This window comes from Trematomus bernacchii, unplaced genomic scaffold, assembly GCF_902827165.1.
Source record: "Trematomus bernacchii unplaced genomic scaffold, fTreBer1.1, whole genome shotgun sequence".
NCBI lineage: Eukaryota > Metazoa > Chordata > Actinopteri > Perciformes > Nototheniidae > Trematomus > Trematomus bernacchii.
The window spans coordinates 45,159-66,519 of record NW_022987710.1 but is presented as its reverse complement, the minus strand read 5'-3'; the positions used below and the strand labels follow the sequence as shown (position 1 = coordinate 66,519).

The 21,361-nt window shown below is 42.4% G+C and overlaps 1 protein-coding gene across 1 annotated transcript; it reads left to right on the top strand.

Annotated features, from left to right (window-relative positions):
• Positions 1-2,657: 2,657 nt before the first annotated feature.
• On the top strand, positions 2,658-21,167 carry LOC117491103 (inaD-like protein). The gene is made up of 3 exons (XM_034140954.1): positions 2,658-2,889; positions 19,878-20,074; positions 21,072-21,167. Exons 1-3 carry the CDS (start codon positions 2,877-2,879, stop codon positions 21,165-21,167), a joined length of 306 nt encoding a protein of 101 aa, XP_033996845.1. The 5' UTR covers positions 2,658-2,876.
• The last annotated feature ends 194 nt before the right edge of the window (positions 21,168-21,361 follow it).

Below are 21,361 nucleotides of genomic sequence, written 5' to 3'. Positions count from 1 at the left end.
ATGTACCTTAATGAACTGTGGGCTAAGCCCCGAATGTTTCCATGTCCAGGAAACGCCCCTGGTCTTCACAAGCTCCTTCAGGGGATTCTAGGGAAATCCATTAGGTCCAATCCTTCTTTACGAGATTGAAAGGGGCTGAGAGATGTAGTTGTTGCGAGGCGCTTTCAGGGGGATGCATAAGTGTTGGAGAAGGTTTTTGGGAACCTTGAATGCCAATCTCAATCCTTAAAGGTAGGCAGTGGCGGCTCCAGGGTATGGCTGGGGTAAGCTACAGCCATACCAAGAAATGGCTGAGCCCCACCTTAGCCCCACCATGAAAAATGATGTTAAAGTAAGCAAAAAAAAGTCCGCCAACTCGCACCGAGTAAATTGCACAGACAGCAGTTAGTAAGATTGATTTCAGTAGCCACTTGTCTGGAAATACCGAAGACTAGAAACGGTTTTGAAAACTTTTGTCACGTAGTGATCGTCTTCTCAATAGAACATCTTTGATAATGTCTTCTGGCCAATCAGAATCACGATAACGGCGTGGTGTTGTTGCAGGAAGTCCCGACGGAGAATACTTTTGCGGTGGAACTTTTCTTTATACATCCATGGCTACAACATTACGTGTTGATAGAAATCACGGTTTGATGATTGATAGGTGTGTGGGCTGTCTTTCATTTTGACACACAGAACAATGGGGGCTATCCACCCTTATCCACAATGTAAAGTAATTCACACAGCCTCTTTCCTCTTCTCTCTGTGAGGAGCAGCAGGTTCAGCTTTCAGAACAAAGTAACAAAACACAAAAATGGCATTAACTTTTTTTTTTTTTTTTAAATAGCCTATGTCATGTGGTAATAGATTTATTAATTTTCTTCTCAAGAGAGTACCAGAATGTGTATTTCATGTTAGTATTTCAAAATATCCCCCCAGACCCCTCCGCAGGGGTTAGGTTTTCAGCATGTCAACTCTTTCACCTGTGGGGAAATTGCAGGATTGGCCCCAGGTCGCCCTTTTTATTTACTACAAGACAAATGTGCCTTTTTTTTATTTCATACAGTTCAATTTGGATTGAGACAGGGAAATAATCTAAACCTCACGTGGCGTTTCACTGTCGGGGGGAGCGTGTATGTAATTACATTGCAAATACTGACTTGAGCCCCACCACTGTATGGGTTAGCCCTACCATAGGTTACCCAACAAAAATACTCTGGAGCCGCCACTGAAGGTAGGGTAGGTAAGAATGGAGAAACCAGCTCGAGTGCGCTAGAATTTGAAAGTACGCAGCCGAAAGAAATCTGCCCCTTCCTTCAGACTTCCTTACAGAGCCCCTCCTCCAACGCACACGAACGTGTACATGACCAATGAGGGCAGGAGATAAGTTTGTGCACGAGATGTTAGGCTGACAGGCAGGTAGGCCGTGCTTTTTACAGCGCCACGGCTTCCACAGAGGACATTTTTTTAATGTATTTATTGTCAAAGCATTTCATGTATTCATTGCTATCGGGATGTTAAGAGCATTCCATGGAATATAACAAAAAGTGTATCTGAAGTGAATTACCTACCCTCTGGAAGTTAGGATGGATTTCTTTGAAATGACAGACAGGGGGAGGTGATATGAATGTGGTGACCCAGGGTTTTCAGGAGCCCCAGAAGTACTTTTGATGTTCCAAGAAAAACTGGAGGTTTAACTGCCTAAGTTACAAACATGACTGGAGATACTGAATGGAATTAAGACGTTGAGGTAGAAGTCTATGGGAGGAGGCTACACCAATCTTTGAAGAGAATCTGGGTCGTTGTTTACTCAAAGCCCGTAAGAAGGGTCCAGAATGGACATTTGAACAGGAGGCAGGAGTTCAGGAAAGGCCTTTCCTTCACAAATGAGGAGGCCTGGAGATGTATTAAGAGCTTTAAAGACAAGTGAAAAGAAAGAAGACAGGGAGTTTAAGGAAGACTTTTAGGTGGAGTTTACATATCTAGAGGATGAAGTTTCCTCTCTGAGGATAAACAAAAAGTATCTAAAGAGGGTTTAATGGTCTCTTAAAACATTCTTGTTGGTGACAAGAAAGGCCATGAGGGATGGTTCAGAGGTCTTTGAAGAAGTCTTAGCGTCTTTGTGGGGGACATAGGCATTCTTAAACAGCTCATGTCTTATCATTGACAAGGTATCTATGATTCAGTATGAAAGGTAAAAGTAGTCATAGTGCAGTAACAGTGGATCTTATTTAACATAATATATTCAATTTCTAACTCAAAGAAAAATATCTGTTTTCATGTTTCATTTGCTGATCGAAGAGGGTTTTAAAGTAGTGGAGTATAACTATACAATAATGACAAGGAACAAGTCAAGTAGAAGTAGCTTGAATAAGTATGCAATCAGTACTTGGGTAATTGTATTCATCTCAGATTTTAGTACAGAGATATTGTAGAAATAATGGTTGAACCTACAAATCAGGTCAACTCAGTGCTCAGTCATGATTCTCTGTGTGTATCTTTACGAGGCAGTGATCCATCTGTCGGTTTCCACTCGGCAGCGAGGAGGAACACAGATCTGGATAGAGTCAGTAAGATGGATGGGAGAGAGAGGGGAAAACTGAGAGATAAAGGGGGAGAATACGTAGCAGCAGCAGCAGGGGGAGGAGGGTGAGGAGAGAGACGACGATGATGAGAGAGAGAGTGGGGTGATAGAGGCAGTAATCGAGTGTATAACAGAGCTGTTCGTCGCCTGCTGCCTCAGTATCACAGCAGCCTGCTCATACACACACACACACATACACACACCTCGGTTTCTGGATATCAAAGCGGCAAAACCTCAAGACGTGTGTGTCACACACACACGCACAGCGACATGTGGATTTATCCTGGTGTGTGTGGAGCCTGAAGTATGGACGATGTTGCCGCCGGGTTAGTAAGCTCTCTCACTGTGTGTGTTTGTGTGTGTTGTGTCGCTCATGGCTTAATCAAAAACAGCTGAGTTATGAGACCAATATGTGTGTGTGTATGTTTGCACCATGGTCCTGTCTATATATTGAGTCCAGGTAGAGGTCACCTTTAACCTGTCTGCATTCCCCGCTGCTCGTTGCTGTTTTTGCGGGTGTGTTTCTTTGTGTGCAGGCAAGCGAGACAGAAAACAGCGTGTCATGATAGATTTGTGTGTGTGTGTGTGTGTGTGTGTGTGTGTGTGTGTGTGTGTGTGTGTGTGTGTGTGTGTGTGTGTGTGTGTGTGTGTGTGTGTGTGTGTGTGTGTGTGTGTGTGTGTGTGTGTGTGTGTGTGTGTGTGTGTGTGTGTGTGTGTGTGTGTGTGTGAAAAGGAGACGTTGATAAAACAATTCAATAAAGTAAATATTGAATGAAATATACTTATTTATCATTTACTGGTTATACAATATATTTAGTAAATTAGTACGGAAATTAGTAAAACATTATCTATTTAAGCAGGTAAAATCACAATAAACATTGGTTTAATGTTTTTGTATACAGTATATGTATTTACAACAAAATGTTATAATGTAAAACACTTGTATTCTGATTGTTGATGCTGCAAATGTCCCTGTTAATCCAGCCTCTCAGTTCAGAGCATGACAGTCAGCTGTTAGGGTCTCATCACGTCACACAGGTCCAGTCTCAATAGCTTGTCTATTTTTAAATCTTGTTAGACACAACAGAAAATATGAATCCTCCCCGTCTGCAATCATTTTTCAAAGCAGACATGTTGGCTTGTCATGGCGGGAAAGCGCAGGTGTCATAACACATGAAAACGTAGTACCTCCTATTTATGCGAGGTGATTCCAGGCCCTGTTGTGCCTGTTGTCACACTGCCATGGCTCACTGACATACTTGATGAAGGTTAGCATTATTTAATGAGATATGTTTCACCTGAGCTCTTCCTGTTGTGGCAAGTCAATGTGTAAGCTGTGATAAAAGGTGTTGATTAACTAACTACCTCTTTTCCCAATGATCTGTCATGTTATTGTAGACGTTTCATCTTTTCACTTCTTCTTCATTATCTGTGAAGCGCTATTCTCAGCACATTTCTTGAAACAACTCTTCTAATGTGCCCTTCAGTTTAATGACTCAGAGGCATTATGTTTCAGTTTGTCCCTCCTATTCTCATGGAGCGATCTCTCAGAACCTCTCCGAGGGAACTTCTTCAAATTTGGCACATACCTTCACACAGTCTAACTGTTGAACTCTTAAGAGTTGGGTGCTCAAAGGTAATGTGACTTCAGAAAACACATTTAGGCCTTTAACTCAGGATTTCATATGATTAATAGGCGCTTTCACACCGGAGTACTTTTCCCAGGAATTGTTCCGATAGTTCCTGGGATTTTGCGTTCACACCAAAAAGATCTGGAACTAGAACTTTTTTTGCGAACCCTTTTAGACCCCATTTACACGGGAACGTTTGCGTTTACGCACCGTATGCATTTTCAAAAAATTCTTCCGTTCACACGCATTAGATTCATTTAACGTGTCCGTTCACACGAGACCGCTGGAAACGCTGTTGTACATATGCCAGGCCTGTAAGTGGCGCTGCTGCCCCCACAAAATACACCAAAAGCAGCGAAGAAGACCCCGGAGCATGGTTGCCCTTCTGTTTATTCTCCACGGTGGGCGGCGTGTGCTCCTGCAGTAAATCTCTCCGGTAGTCCACCAGCAGATGAAAAACACCCACCTCTCCGCCTCTTCCAAGGGACGAGGGAACCAGGGGCGTCGCCTGGACCTGAAAACATTCGGGGCTTAGCCCACAGTGGCGGCGACACTACAGTGGCATTTTTTACTGCAACACTCCCCACACGCACACACACAGTACACCCGCGACTGTTACAATGAAGGCTCGATAATCAGCTCAGGCATATAGGCAGGGGTAAAGTGGTATTTTTTATGAGTGGGGGGCTCACCTCCTCTAGGGGGTCCGGGGGGATGCTCCCCCGGGAAGATTTATTTTTAAATATTGAAGTTAAATGCATCAATCTGGTGCACTTTGAGAGCAAAATGAAGAGATCTATGGATACCTCTCTCAGCACCCATATGAAGCAGAACTGTAAACAGATGTACTTTTTCTTTATGGATATTTTACTAATCACTCCCCTTTTAAACTCTATTCTTGTTTTACTGCCATATAGTATTTCATAACTGTTTTTCCTTTATTCTCTTTTTTTTAATAACTATAATGATCATATGAAGGTGTGCCGCGGAAATAATCTTTTGAATAATTTGTGACCAAACCGTTTGAGACCCACTGAGATAACTTAGACTAAAGTTAACTATCTAAACACTCAGAGAGTCCTTTAGCTCACCTGAGTCTCTCAGTCTGAGAGGAGAGGACTCTCCTCCAGCTTCTTGTGGAACAAACAGCTCCTTATGTCCGTTAGTGCAGCTAGCTAACCAGATGCTAACAACACGGTCCATGCTGACACCGTCCCTCTCTCCCCCTCTCTCCCTCTCTCTCTCTCTATCACACTAAATGCGCTATTGCCACACACACACACAGAGCCGAGCTTGAATGACACAAGCACACGTTTATTTCCATGCAACTCTCTGATTGGTCTGGTGTCATGCCTCTGTTGCATTCACTGAACACGGGAAATTACAGTGCTGCCGTCCTCTCTTGTGTCATGATGAGGTTCACGTAAAGCACGGTTAATGTATTATATTATTGAGGGAGAATTGTCCGGGGCTACAGAAAAAACATTCGGGGCTAAAGCCCCGGATGCCCAGGCCAGGCGACGCCACTGGAGGGGACCGTGCGGCAGAGTTTCCGTTATAAAAATATTTCGCCAGTCAACATGTCCGTTAAAGTTTAAATATTCCGGACAAAATTAGAAAAAAAAAATTAGTCAGAGGTCTTCTTTGTCATTTATTGAGCTTTAAAACAAATTGATAACGACTCTATATAATAATATAAGAATAATAAACGGAGCCTCTCTTTTCCTCCCCCTCTTCTGACAGCCCAGCAGCTGATCTCTGAGCAGGAGAGGTGGGGAGAGGGAGACGTGGGGAGAGGGAGGCGGGGCTATTTCATCGTTATCAGAAAATGATCGTATAGGACGTACACACGGAGCCGTTTGATCCCCCAGAGCGTTCCGTTTGCAGATCTATCCACCTTGGGACCCGTTATCGTATGCGGGGTCCGTTTCTATCGATTTGTTACGGCCTCGTGTAAACGAAAGGGCTATATGCAAGAGAAACTATGCGGATACAACCGTATCGTCCTCGTGTAAACGGGGTCTTAGTCCCTGCTAGAGAGCACTTTCCTGGGGAGAAAAAGGTTCCAATATCTGATTGGCGAGGCGAATTGCAAACCACGCCCCGTAAAACTCTAAAAAGTATTTGTGAATCCGCCATTTTATTTGCACGCATTAGCATTAGCATTAGCCCAGTGCACCAACGGAGAGAGACTAACTTATGGCAACACAAAACAAAACATGGGAGCGGTGGAGTGATGAGGAGGTGTCGGCGCTTCTGGTGATTTACTCGGAAGACTTCTACTGAAGCCAGTCCCCAACTCCGGGGAATTCCGGCCGGGGACTTCGGGTGGCAGTATACGCCGTGAAGTTGTTTGCGGCCTGCCAGTAAACCCAAAGAAGAAGAAGTGACGTCAGCGGCTCCCTCAGGGACTTATTCCGGTGTGAACACGATTTACTAGATAGTTCCAGGAAATAAAAGTTCCGGGAACTATTCCTGGGAAAAGTATTTGGTGTGAAAGCGCCTATTGTGTCAGTCAGTCACCGAGTCTGTACAGGGTCAGGGTGGTTCTGTGTTTACTGACAGTCACTGAGTCTGTACTGGGTCAGGGTGGTTCTGTTTACTGACAGTCACTGAGTCTGTACTGGGTCAGGGTGGTTCTGTTTACTGACAGTCACTGTGCTCAAGTACACACAGTTCTGTCTCTTTAGGGTCAGATACACTGCATTTTGCTTTGTGCTTTTGTTTGTGTGTTCCAATTGGTGGTATAGTTTTGCTTCTGGTGTTTTATAATCTGGTTGATTCTGATTGACATAATGTCAGGCCGGTCCTGAGGCGGAGCAGGAAATTAATTCAGTGAGGGGACTCTTTTCTTTGCTCAGCTCTTGGCACTGCAGGGCTTTACGCTGATAAGAGAGGGGTCACTGTTTTTTTAGATGAAGCCAAAATGTGATTGCCCTTTTTTTTTTTTCTTTTTTTTTTTAGATGTAATGGGAATTGGCCTAATTCAGCTCTGCAGGCATTGTTTGTGGTTTTTCTGTGCTCCTGTACGATGCTTTTTAAGCATTGAAGATGCATAATTTCAACTGGGTGTCTGTCTAATTGGGCCAAATTCTGGTAGGAGAGAGGACCCCACACCTCACTACCAGAGAGAATAATTGGTTCTATGACAGATTCCAGTCATTTGAACCAGATTCAAATTGGAATTTGAATGTAAATTTGACGTAGTACTGACAGCGCAGCGCTTCATATATTTCCTGAATGAAAAGTCAACTAATATTAGACAAATATGAAGACGTTAAACCTTAAACATCCATGACTTAAAGACTTTATCCAGGATAAAAGCCACATAGCTGCACCTGCAAGGTGAATACTGCTGGTAAAAGAAAAAGTGTTTGAATGCGTACATTAACAGGTTTATGATATCACTGCCCCGTCCAAGATACGAGTGGATCTGACTTTAATTACATTTGACTCGAGTGTTTCGTCAACTTAATGTGTTGCTTAAAATAATACTTCTGCATACAGTATGTGACACTGTGAGTGTTGCACGCCAGATACGGCTCAAGAAGCTGACTCAGATAAGGAAATATATGATACATTATGATGTGATATGATATGAATGATAATGGGACACATCTACGTCTGCACTCACAGTGCCGCGGACTGTACGTAATGTTACTCTGATCCGGTTACTTATGTTGTGGCAGATATTTAAGTAAGCTTTCTTAACGCTAATGTTATAATAGTCAGATTGCTCTGAAGATGGGAGGGGATATTCTATTCATTTTCACGCTCACACAGTCGGTGATTTTGGCCGGCCGTCTTTCCTGCAACGGCAGTTTAAACTGTATTTCATTTCTCCTCCTGTCATATGAATTGATCGCTTTAAACTCCGCACACTGAGCTCTGATTGGTCAGCAGGCAGTGCTTTTATCCTGGAAACTATCCTGCTCCGGAGGCTAGCCGCTCAGAATAAGTTATCTAGCCCGCTAAGAAGTGAACCAGCTTCGTAGGACCGGAAACCCCTGAAGTTAGCTTGCTAAACGAAAATCTTGATTCGTAGTATAGGCCCCAGGTCATCTGTGTAGAGCAGGAGTTTAATTTCTGAGTCATGTAGAGTGAGGCAAGATTCTTCAGATTTCTCTAGGATAGTAGCTAATTAGTTTATGTAGATGTTAAATAGAATTGTACTCATACAGCAGCCTTGTCTCACTCACTTGTTCTTTTGTTGCCAATTTTCATTGCGCACTTATTGTTTGTGTACGTTGATTTAATTATGTCATATGTTTTACCCCCTAAACCTGATTCAATAACTTTGTAAAAAAGACCATTGTGCCAAATAGAATCGAAAGCCTTTTTGAAATATATAAAGCATGCAAATATGTTGTCATTGTTTTGGTTAACGTGTTTATTAATTAAGGTGTGTAGGGTGTAAATATGATCTGAAGTGCGGTGTTTTGGTATAAATCCAATTTGACTTTTAAACAAGACATTGTGTTTGGTAAGGAAGTTCATGAGTCTGGAATTGATAATGCTACATATAACCTTCCCCAGATGACTGTTTACACAGATGCCTCGGTAGTTATTTGGATCAAATGTATCTCAGTTTTAAATATCGGTGTAATAAGACCTTGATTCCACAGGTCAGGGAAGAAACCTACACTCAGAATCAAATAAAAAAGTTTAAGGATGGCCAATTGAAATGTTGGGCTTGTGTATTTCAGCATCTCATTCATGATTCTAACAAGCCCGGGGGTTTTAGTGCACAGAGTTTTTCTCTTAGCTCCTGAGCATTTATCGGGGAGTGTAGTGGATTCTGATTTTCTTTTATTGCCAGTTCCAGTTCATTCAGGCTGCCTTTACACAGGAACGTTTGCGTTTATGCACAGTATGCGTTTTCAAAAAAGTCTTCCGTTCACATGCATTCGTTTCATTTAACGTGTCTGTTCACACGAGACCGCTGGAAACGCTGTAGTACATATGCCGGGACTGTAAGTGGCGCTGTACTTCCACACGAGACCGCTCGAAAGCGCTGGACACGCTGTAGTACATATGCCGGGACTGTAAGTGGCGCTGTAACTTCCGCCACAAAATACACCAAAAGCAGCGAAGAAGACCCCGGAGCAATGTTGCCATGGCTACCCTTCTGTTTATGCCCCGCGGTGGATTTAGCAGCATGTAGTAGTTCATGTAATTCTCCATGTCCACTTGTTGCTGATGGTTGTGGTAGAGGAGCTGTAGATTTTGCACTAACATCTGTAGCATGGTCAGTAGCAGTAGCACTAGCAGTAGCTACTGACAGTAGCTACTGGCCATGCTACAGCAGTGAGCAGCAGAGGTGGGGAGAGGTGGGGCTATCGTTATTTTTTCAGGAAATGATCGTATAGAGGCGATTACACGGAGCCGTTTGACCCCCCAGAGCGTTTCGTTTGCCAATCTATCCACCTTGGGACCCGTTATCGTTTGTGGGGTCCGTTTCTATCGTTTTGTTACGGCCTCGTGTAAATAATAGGGCTATACGCAAGAGAAACTATGCGGATACAAGCCGTTTCGTTCTCGTGTAAAGGGGGTCTCAGTCTTGTTATTATTTGATTGTGTTTTGGGTCGGAATTGCTTGGAGTAATGTCATAGAGTGTTTCAAAATGGCTGATCCATGTGTTCATTCTGTATTGCCAAATCTATAGATTATTCCATTTTTCCCAGAAATGGTTTGTGTTTATAGATTCCTCAATGAGTGTCAGTTGTTTTTGTGTGTATTGTGTTTTTTTTATTCTGAGTGTGCGTTTATAGTGTTTAAGTGTTTCACAGTAAAGAAGGCGCAAATCTACATTTCCTGGATCTCTGTGTTTTTGATTGGACATTCTCCTAAATTGTTGTCTGATTTTGATTCATTATCAAACCAATTGTCATCTTTGGGATTTTTTGGATTATTTTTAGATTTTTTAAATTGGGATTGTTTTGCAGTTTGTATGAAGATGTCATTTTTAACTGCCTAATTTATAATTTTTTTTACTGTGAATGTATGTGATGTCCAGAAAGGTATTCAAAAGTGTTTGAATTGTGGGGGTGCCGATTGCTTTCTGGAACTCTTCTGTGCTGTTTTCGGCCCATCTGTAGACTTTTTCAATTATTAAACAGCTTACTGGGCTGTAGAAGTATGCTGTTGTTTGTCACTGGCCTTTGGGGAAAACAGTAGTTTGGCTGTGGTCAGACAGAGGTGTCAACGGTTTAACAGTGAATGAACGGAGAGAGAAAGGGTCAAGATCTGTTACCATGTAATCAACTGTGCTGCAGCCAAGAGGTGAGCAAAAGGTATTTCTACCTAAAGAATCTCCTCGTAACCTACCGTTGACGATGTACAGACCCAGGCTTTGACAGAGCTGCAGGAGGTCTCTGCCATTCTTGTTGACCTGGAGCTCAGAGTTGGAACGACAAAGGTTAGTTATGTTTTGTGGGAAGTTTTATCCAAATATGTGAGTGTTACCTAGCTCTGTACTGAAGTCAGGGAAAGAGCTGGCTGGTGCATGCAGGTCTCCACAGATGCGGACCCAAGGCACGATCAGAAACGTTGCTATCAGAAACAATGCCCGACTGTTTTGGACGTAATATGGTCTTTGATTACATTAGCAAGCATCGCTAACACTCAGAGCTAACCTGTACTGAAGAGAGTCTGTGTAAAAAAGCAGGAAATAACAAAAGGAACTCAACTTGTGGTAAACCGGCAAGAGAAAAGGCATTTGAGCTCCATATTGTTTCCACAGATGTGGTTTTGAACATGATATGGCGTTTACTGATGGCAGCATTAAGCTGAATCTGCCGGATAATTCTGAGCAGGCACAAGCTCCCCCACCCCGAATCAGCAGTTCTCTAACAGGGCTGAAACAGAGGGATATGAGGGATGTCTAAAATGCATGATCTGTTTGGTATTTTGAGCAAAACTCAGAGACCCATAATATATGCCTAAAAATTGCATATTAGGAGACCTTTAAGCCAAATGTGTGAGCATTCATATTTCATAGCGGTAATGTAGTCAGATACTTCTTCTTTGTATCAGATTATAATCCCTAAAGAATCCCTCCCTCTTTTAATACATAATGACGTCGTTTGACCAGAAAACGTGTGTTGTTCGATTAAGAGGACTATTTGTTCACTTATACTGGCAGTAAAAGTTGATACTGATACTGTTGCTAATTCTTATCCTGGTCCTATTTCTGTTTCTCTGCACAGAAACTCTGCTGCATTCCCTCTGTTGTTACTAGCTGGATCAGTCTGCTAGTGTAGGGTGTAGATTAGTTCCACCTCCTCTGGGAGTGTGTGTGTGCGTACGTGCGCTCCTGTGCACGTGCAGCAGGATAAACTACTGTTGCATTGCAGTGACCTCCACAGCTGCTGCAGCAGGAACAGAGGATACCACAGTGTGCCCTCTCTCCAGCTCTCTGTTCACTCTGGTTTGATCCTTTTTAACCTTCTTTCTCTCTTTTCATATATGAAATGTATTTTCTAGAAGCCTGACAGGCACAGGAGAAATTATACAATCTTTTCAAAAACGCACCAAAATCAGATAATTTCTGTAGATCACAGTGTCTGCTCTCAAACCCCAAACTGTAAAAGCAAACCACATGTGCACACCAGAAGATGATGGAATGATCAGCGTCTCTCTGAGGCAGACCGAGGACGTGTTGAGTCTAAACTCACTCTCAGACTGCTCATGTGCGTGTGTCAGGAGATCAGAAGCAGTCGTCCGTTTCACTGAATAAATCAATTGAAAGCATCATTGATATTGACGGTTTCAACGCCGATAATCCCACATGTGTTCAGTGTCTTCTTCAGCTGAAGCTGAGCCTGGATAGTTGTGTTTACAGTTCTGATCAATCTACTGTATATCATCCATACTTTTAGGACCCTTCATTGCACAGATGATTATAGACAGACAGACAGGAACACCCCCGTCTGAATTCTGGGAGGTTTCAGTTCAATGGAACGCATTTTCCTCCAGGTCTCCCCTGGATCGACCGTGTTGGTATTACAATACAACATAAAACATTATCCGGGAAATTACGTTTACAGATAGTGTTTCAACATGTGTTCAGTGGTACTTCTTCCAAAAAGAAAAAATGATTTTGATGTGGGGCAAGCATGGAGACTCAAATCTCTTTACTTTACTATCTCATAAAAACCTTACTCACCGGAGTGGTGTGATGGTGTCCTCGTTTAGTTTAAATTGTGTTATAATCAGGATGATTGTTTCCATAGAACATACAACACAGATAAATAGCATGGTGATTGTGAGCCTCTCCGCTCACACACAGTTTAAAAAGGGACGGAAGGAGGAGGGATTGGGTGCAAGAACAGGAGTTTATTGTCCAAAAAGATCACAAAAATACACGTTGCCGGTGCGGGGTCTTTACAGGTCCGTTCCGCGGCCAACAACCTCCTCCCAGGAACCAGCCTACTGCAAGAGCCCAGAACCAGGTTAGCACATGCTTTTATTGAGTGACTGATTACCTGATTCTGATCAGCTGTCTGGTCTCCAGCCGAGCCACTCCCATCACTCCAGCAGCCGGTGCCCTAACCACACCCCGCTGCCACAGTGATATTTAGCACATACAGTACACTGTTGACTGTATTCAGCATCTTAGTTTAGTGTTAAATTTTTTCCATTTGGAGTCCAATATTTAGAATATTATCATCCCCAGAGGGCAGGTCAAACATAAATAGTCTTCAAAGATGGAAATATTCAAGTAACAAATCCAAATAGTTCTGGATCAAAAGACAGCTTTTATTTGTTCCTTTCTTTGTAGAGAAGACACTATCATGTAAGTGTGGCCTTCAGTATGTGTGTGTGTTGGTGTGTGTGAGATAATTAAATGTATGAAAGTTGGGGTATGTAATTTATTTCAGAAACACTTTTTGTTATATTCCATGGAATGCTCTTAACATCCCGATAGCAATGAATACATTAAATGCTTTGACAATAAATACATTAAAAAAATGTCATCTGTGGAAGCTGTGGCGCTGTAAAAAGCCCGGCTAAAATAACTGGATGGCCTACCTGCCTGTCAGCCTTCCATCTGTGCACAAACCTATCTCGTGCCCTCATTGGTCATGTGCGCGTTCGTGTGTGTTGGAGGAGGGGCTCTGTGAGGAAGTGGCAGATTTTTTCCGGTTGTGTATTTTCAAATTCTAGCGCACTTGAGCTGGTTTCTCCAAAATTACCTACCCCATCTTTAAGTGTGTCTCACCTTGCTGTTCCTCTGCACAGAAACATCATTAGATACAGAGACAGATTTACAGCACTGCTGATCCCAGCCCTCTTCAGGTTTTAGCTCCACCTGCTGGCCTTTTTCGGAACATTTTAGAGCTCCCCTAAGCTCCTAAAATGAGGCTTTCTTTGGAGCTTCTTGTCTCTTCGGCTCCACGTTAGGGGTGAACAATTCATCTGAATTTGATCAAGATCCCAAAATGAACTGGTGCAATCGCAGGAGGCAAAATTGTGTGAACCTACCATTCTGAATATTTTATCGAGGTGATGCAGAGCGCAATACAAAAGTTTTTAAAAATTAGAATAAAAGTTACAAAGCCATTTCCGAATTATAATTGTGAATCATATTGCAATTGCAATATCAGTCAAAGTCATTGTGATTAAATAATTTTCACTCAGCCTCGTCTACGTTACAACTTAGATACTCAATACTGTGGACAATCCCCACAGGAGCAATTTGGGGTGAAGTGTCTTGCCCAGGGACACAACGACATGCTGACTGTAGTGGGGTTTGAACCTGTGACCATCTGATCCCCATACCAAGGCTCTAGCCACTGCGCCACACGCCTAGTTCAGTCAGTGGCCACAGTGTTGCAGCTTGAGTTTCCTTCTATATGAAACAGATCTACAAATCACTTTAAACGGGCTGACTGAGCGCTCACCCTTCACTGCTCGTAGATGATTGGACCTGATGAGGCGGACGCAAACCCCAGCTTCCTATATCTGTGTGTGGGTCTCTCTGGCCATTTCTCAATGTCGAGTAAACCTGCTGCAGAGCCACTATTTCAAGTATACCACGTCATCGAGTGGCGCCGAAGGACTGTTTAAATGCATGTTAAATGCCCAGCATTCGGCGCCACTCGATGACGTAGTATACTTGAAGTAGTGGCTCTGCAGCAAGTATACTCGACATTGAGAAACAGCCTCTATGTGTGTGCGTGTGCATGTACTGTGAACATCAATCTCACTAGATCACTTTCATCCGTGTCTCGCTCCATCGCCCTGCTTTACATTTGTCATCATTATCTCTCTTCCTCTGTATCTTCATCACCTCACATGACATCTCATCTCCTCCTCCTCTCTCCGCCTCATTCCGTCGCTCACTGAATAATATGTGTTATACTCAGTGGCGAGCCGTGACTTTTATACCTAGGCCCTCTTCCCTAAAAAAAAAAGTAGAGTTATTACGTCACAGCGTATACTTCAGCGGAATATCAAAACAGCGACCTGGGGTGCAAAACGCATCAATGACAGCGACCCTCTATCACACAGAACAACACCATTTATATAAACACCTATCATGACAGGGCACCCACAGCCAAGTAACAATTACAAATGAATTGCGTCGGCACAGCGGCCCACATTGAAAATGACTTAGGCCTACCTTTGATGATCAAATCACTTAAACACAAAGTCCATCCTCCTGTCCTTTTGGATGAAGCACTTGATGGCGGGTCATGCAGCTGATCCTTTGCCACTCCAGTTTATCATTGTATCTCAATCTTGAAAATGACTCGGTTAATAATTTCGCAACGATGTCATCACTATCACTGACATGAGCCACCATGAACGAACTTATGCTAATCATAAATCTATCTATCATAAATCTATCGATTAGATTTATGATTCGAAAATTATAAAAGTAGGGTAGACATGTGGATATGATCCGGCTGAACAAAACGTGCATTTATCAAACAGGTTTGTTTTCCACAGACATTATTTCCAGCTATTTTCCAAAACCCTATGGAGAAATCCCATTGCTTTTTGTGGAGGGAACCCGAGCGCAGCTTACTTCAGGGTTTTAGGACGCGTCACTGCACCACTATCACACATGCATAAATTTCACAGCGGGCGGAACTTGTCATAAAGTCCGCGAAAATAAAGCCCACCCATTTAGAGGGAAGATATGATTGGTCAACTGTACTGTCATTTGACATTACTCTCTCATTGAGTTACTATAGAGAGGCGAAGTCCCTCCCTTTCTGGTGACCACCATGGGACCTTATTTCGGAAAAATAATGCATTGAAGTCAATGGAGAGAGAAAGATTATCTTTCGATCCCGTTTGAATTGTGCCATGAATTACACATATCATGTTTGTCAATCTTAAAAAATTATTTCCATGTCAAAAAAGTCACAGTTTGTCGTAAAACTGTTGAAATATAAGACCATGAAAAATACGCAACTAGAAAGACTACAAATCCCAGAATCCCGGTCCCGCATGCTGGCTCTTACGGAACGACTAACTCCCCTTGTGTGTATGTACAGCTCTCAACATGCCCAGACTTGGAGTGATTTTCACCTCTTTTAATACTTTTCGCCGCATTCTGAAAGAAAGAAGTGAAATGTACCAACGTGACGGCCGTCTTGGTGTGTGGTGCGAGACCAGAGATGTAGTTCATTGAGAGGTTTCACACAAAAAAAATGTTACTTCACAGTTTTACGACACATTTTTATTTTTTGGACTTGCAAAATTATCTTTTAAATTGACAAACATCATGTGTGTAATTTGTGGCACAATTCAAACGGAATCGAAAGATAATCTTTCTCTCTCCATTGACTTCAATGCATAACTTTTTCGAAATAAGGTCCCATGGAGGTCCCCGGGAAAGGGAGGGACTTCGCCTCTCTATAGCGGGCCCTCTGTGAATTCATAGCTGGACCACCAATCAGCTCCTATCTTCACAGTAACTCACAGAGACGGCCAAAGGAGCTTCTTTCATTTAACTCTTCACATTCCAACAGAAACTGAATAGGCAGATTCGAAGGAATTATTTCTTTGGAAATGTTATTTTAAATACAATTAAATCAAGTTATTTTGGTAAAACTAATGAAAAATATAACTAAAAAAATATTACAACAAATATATTTTTTTTTAATGTTTTTAAATATTATTTTGTAGAATATCTTAGGCCCTCAGAGAGGGCCTAGAGGGCCCTGACGGCTCGCCACTGGTTATACTGAATGCTTGATGTTAGCTTGATTTGGAACGAATTGTACATAACTCAGCATGGGTATACAGGGTATATTAATATTCTATTTCTGTGCTGGAGTACTTTTACCTTTTAATCTTTGAATAGTTTTCTTTAATTATAGTGTAACTTTACTTAAAGGTGGGGTAGGTAATTTTGGAGAAACCGGCTCGAGATCGCTAGAATTTGAAAATACACAGCCGGAAAAAATCTGCCACTTCCTTACAGAGCCCCTCCTCCAACACACACGAACGCGCACATGACCAATGAGGGCACGAGATAATTTTGTGCACAGATGGAAGGCTGACAGGCAGGTAGGCCATCCAATCATTTTAGCCGGGCCGGCTAAAATGATTGGTCGTGCTTTTTACAGTACTACGGCTTCCACAGATGACATTTTTTTATGGATTTTTTGTCAAAGCACTTAAAATATTCATTGCTATCGGGATGTTAAGAGCATTCCATGGAATATAACAAGTGTATCTCGAGCCGGTTTCTCAAACTTACCTACCCTACCTTTAAGCCAATACTCTACAAAGTGTGGGTAACCCATATCTATGCCCGCTCCTTTAAGATTATATGGAAGCACCTTGAAGGGATCTAATCTGTTACTCTAAACAGGCGTATCTGCATGTGTCATCAGGTAACTGCAGGTAAACTTCCTAAACCCTTCATATCTTCAGAGAAGCATCTTTTTTTTAATTCAGGAAAGAATCTAAGGCCATGCACAATTGAAGATTCCTCTTCACTGTGTTTTAGTGAATGAGCCTCTCTCTATTATACTAAATGATGGTTTAATCTCAGCTTCATATTTTGCCCACGGTTTTCATTTTGTTGTTTATTTCACGGGCTATTAAGCCTTTTTATTAACACCAAATTAAATTCTACGTGCGTCTTCTTTTTAGCCCGTCGAGTCTCATCATACTCTCTTTTATTACCCTGTTTGTCCCCTACCTCTCTTCTGGGTCTAATTAATGGATTTCATCACCTCCTCTTTCTTCTGTTCTTTAAAGTGCTGACCAATCCTCTGTATCTCTCTATCTTTTTATATATGTTAATACATTTTGGTTACCGTAAAGCCTCAATCGGATATATCAGATCATCCAGAATAATCTGAGTGTGCTAGTCTGTACGACAACCCACAATGATCTTTGGCGTTTTTGATTTATCAAAACCTTTTTCCAATGTCGCTTAATTTCTTCGTTGCAGTGCATTCATGTTGTCAGTTTGTGCTGCCCACCCCATAAAAGTTCTCTTCAGTGCATTACTAGTAATCCTAAATATGTTGACAGGAATAAAGATTCAATACTGACAATGGCGACCTATTGCTCAACCCTCATGGCTAACATTTAAAAGAGTATTACATTTCATGTGAGTGTTGAGCAGCTCAATGGACAGAGGCAGGAATGACTGCTTATAGCGGTTCAGCTTGCTCTTGGGAACCCTGAATCTTCTACCAGAAGGTAGGAGCTGGAATTCTGGGTGGGGAATGTGGGGGAGATCAGACACGACTCATATCTTATGGTGCTCTCCAACACTGCATGGTAAAACAATAACATGAACTTCTGCTCGACTCCGTAAGCCCGGAGTCTACGCAAAAAATACAACCGCTGTGGAAGTCTAGACCACAGACCTTCAACATGCACCCTCAAGCTGAGTGTACTATCTATATGAACACCAAGGTACTTATAGGAGCGGACCTGAGTTATGGGTTCATTGTGGATAACCACCGGCCTAAGGTCAGCCACTGCCTTCGGGTCCCACACCATCTCCTCAGTCTTCTGGGGGGCTCCCGTACTGACTGTCCGGGGCTCTGAGAGGGCATTGTCGACCCTGACGTGCTGAGTGTGATTGGTTAAAAAAGAAAAATACCATTTCAAGATAAAAGGATTTATACTAATCTTTATCAGATTTGAAACAGCCTTCTTGGCCAGGTCAGCATTGAAAATGAGATTTTATCTCAATGTTTTTATCTGGTTAAATAAAGGATAAATAAAGTAAAAAAATCAGAATCAGAAACAGGTTTATTACCAGGTAGGTTTACACGTATGAGGAATTTGACTTGGTGTCGTGGTGCATAAAAACAAGAATTAAAAACACAGGTAGAGAACTAGAAAAATATTTAAAATAATTAAAAATATATAGTAAAATATAGCAGTATTTACATTGCAATGGAATGAAATTGAGGAATAAAATATGGAATAAAAATCAGCTGTAATACAAAGATGTGAAGCAAGATGCGAGGCTGCAGTGTGTTCAAATGAATGCTCTAAAGATGTTAAAGAAATGTCAATGATCAACAGTCTATGTAGCATTTGTGCTGCACACGATCGTATTTCACGCTTCTCCTGATCTGTTTCCTGTCACACAAGCATTGGAAACACTTGTTAAAATGTTATTTAAACGCTCTGGTTGAATCAAAATACAAAGCATATTTTTTAGGCTACAACGTCATTTAGTTAAAGTTAAAAGTTAAAGCCTTTTATTGTCATTGTACATAAATACAACGAGATTCAGAGTGCAACCCTGTCGCTGCTGGGCCTTCTTAACTGCTGCAGTGGTGTGTGCTGTCCAGCTGAGGCTCTCCGATATTTGTACCCCCAGGAACTTAAAGGTGGAGACCCTCTCCACTCTCTCCATTGAGGTGAAGGGGGGCGGGTTCTGGATGGTGTTTTCTGAAGTCTTAAAGCTCATGAACAAACCGAAGTCGGAAGAACCACTTCCGACAGTAACTCTGGAAATAGGACCATCTGAGAAGCACTTGCTGTCCGTATAAACTCGACTCGCACACTCGTTTAAGACAATGATTCCAACTGACTCATTCATTGGTTGTCCAGCTTCCCATGTTTTTATTAAACAGGCTATGGTGTTGAGTGTCCAGCACCGCAGTAGCAGTAACATGTGCAGTGCCCTAAGCTATAAGTGAGAAAAGTCTGAACTTCATGAGCTCTGGGTCTTTCAGAAGAATGTGTTCCTACATTTGAGCCCATCACTGATTTCAAAGGATTGTTTTGTTTTTAATAACTATTCTTAGAGCCTGTGTCCAAATAGCACAATTTTCTGTCCTCTTCGCTTTCATCAGGAAAATGCTCCAGCTCCACATTATCTTCACTGCTGTTGTATGCTCCTTGGCCTTTTATTATATATTTAAGCTACTATATTCCATGTTGTATGAATGAGCTTCACCACAGTCTGATAGCTGTAGAGCGCTTTTCTGAGAAGTAGAAATAATTTCAACTTGAAGTGCTGAGAAGCAGCAGTGCGCTCAGGTGCAGCGCATGTGCAATGGCATGCATTCTCTTCTCATCGGAAACAGTTAAAAAGATGCTGGTGTCAGAGAAAGGTGCTATGTACACGGGCCAGGTGTTTGGAGTGAACCACATGGCATAGTGTTAGTTGGAGATAGATTTGTATTGATTGCAATGTCAGCTCTCTGTAACCCTCCCTCTTCTTCTTCCTCCTCCGCAGAGCGTTGGTGTGAGCGGTATGGAGACCTGCCGGGGGAGCTGCTGAGCGTGGAGCTGGAGAAGGAGCGCCAGGGGCTGGGTCTCAGTCTGGCAGGAAATAGGGATCGTTCCCGCCTCAGCATCTTTGTGGTGGGACTCCATCCGGGGGGGCCGGCAGCTCGAGACGGACGCATTCGGGTGGGAGACGAGCTGCTGGAGGTGAGAACATCGACATGATGGATCCCCCTGAAACTCCATACAAACGTTCATGTTCTCTTACTTGATCCCCAGACTTCTCCTGTAGCACCACCATAAGGTCCACCTGGGGATGAAGTGAAACATCGTAACTGTTGTTTGGGTTGTATTCAAATATACATACATTCATCTTCTCCTGAAGATGAAATGCCATCATCAGCAACCATCATCAATATGTTATTCTCTACCGTTCCTCCCAAAGCTATTGCACTGTTTAGCATGCTAACCTGCTAAACCTCATCACATTACTCATGCCATCATGTTCCACTTGGTTGCATCATATTACAGCTGTAGATCAGACCAACAGGTGTGGTGTGTGTGTGAGGGGGGTTCCAATGTATCTAGATTAATATTAAACAGAGAAACACTGAGAGCTTCTATCTCTCCCTCTTGCTCACCCTCCTACTCATTACATCAGTGTGACAGGCTCCATGAGAAATAGATGTTCAGATGAGGAAAGCCTGGACAATAACACTCACACACACACACACACACACACACACACACACACACACACTAAAAAACATTCGCAATACCACATACACACTGAAACGCACACTATGACAAGAGAGAGACATTTGCATAGATGAAAGACACGTGTGCCTTTAGTGTGTGTGTGTGTGTGTGTGTGTGTGTGTGTGTGTGTGTGTGTGTGTGAGATATTGATGAACAGAGCTTCTAATAGTATTACAGCCTCACAGCTCAATTACCTTTTAGTGTGTGGGTGTGGGTCATGTGGAAATGGAGCTGAGTCACTGCAGGATGTGTGAATCGGTGTATTAACTTTAATAATTATCATTGTGCAAATCAATAACTACTGATCAGAACCCCTTTCAGCCATGGGATGATATATGTCCCTGTGAAGTGTGTGATGTCTTGTGAAGTATCAATAACAATATATCATCACATGTGTTTTACAGATGGGAGGTTCATTAACAACATATTTCGTTTTTTCTGTCAGATTAACAACCAGGTTCTTTATGGGCGGAGTCACCAGAACGCCTCGGCCATCATTAAGAGTGCCGCCTCCAAGGTGAAAGTCATCCTGCTCAGGTAGGACTGCAAGGCATGCTGGGTAACTCAAACTATTTACAGGAATGTAATGCCCAGATTGCACACTTAGATTTAAGGATTTCCTCTGGTTTACTCAAATCGGAAAAACTCCCACAACGAAACTGCATGCATGACGTCTTTAATTTCTCTTCACACAGTATCAATCAATCAATCAATCAATGTTTATTTATATAGCCC

Excerpts from the sequence above, each read along its gene's own strand:
- LOC117491103 (XM_034140954.1), top strand. Across the intron at positions 20,075-21,071 it reads TGGGAGACGAGCTGCTGGAG|ATTAACAACCAGGTTCTTTA; the intron begins GTGAGAACATCG and ends TTTTTCTGTCAG.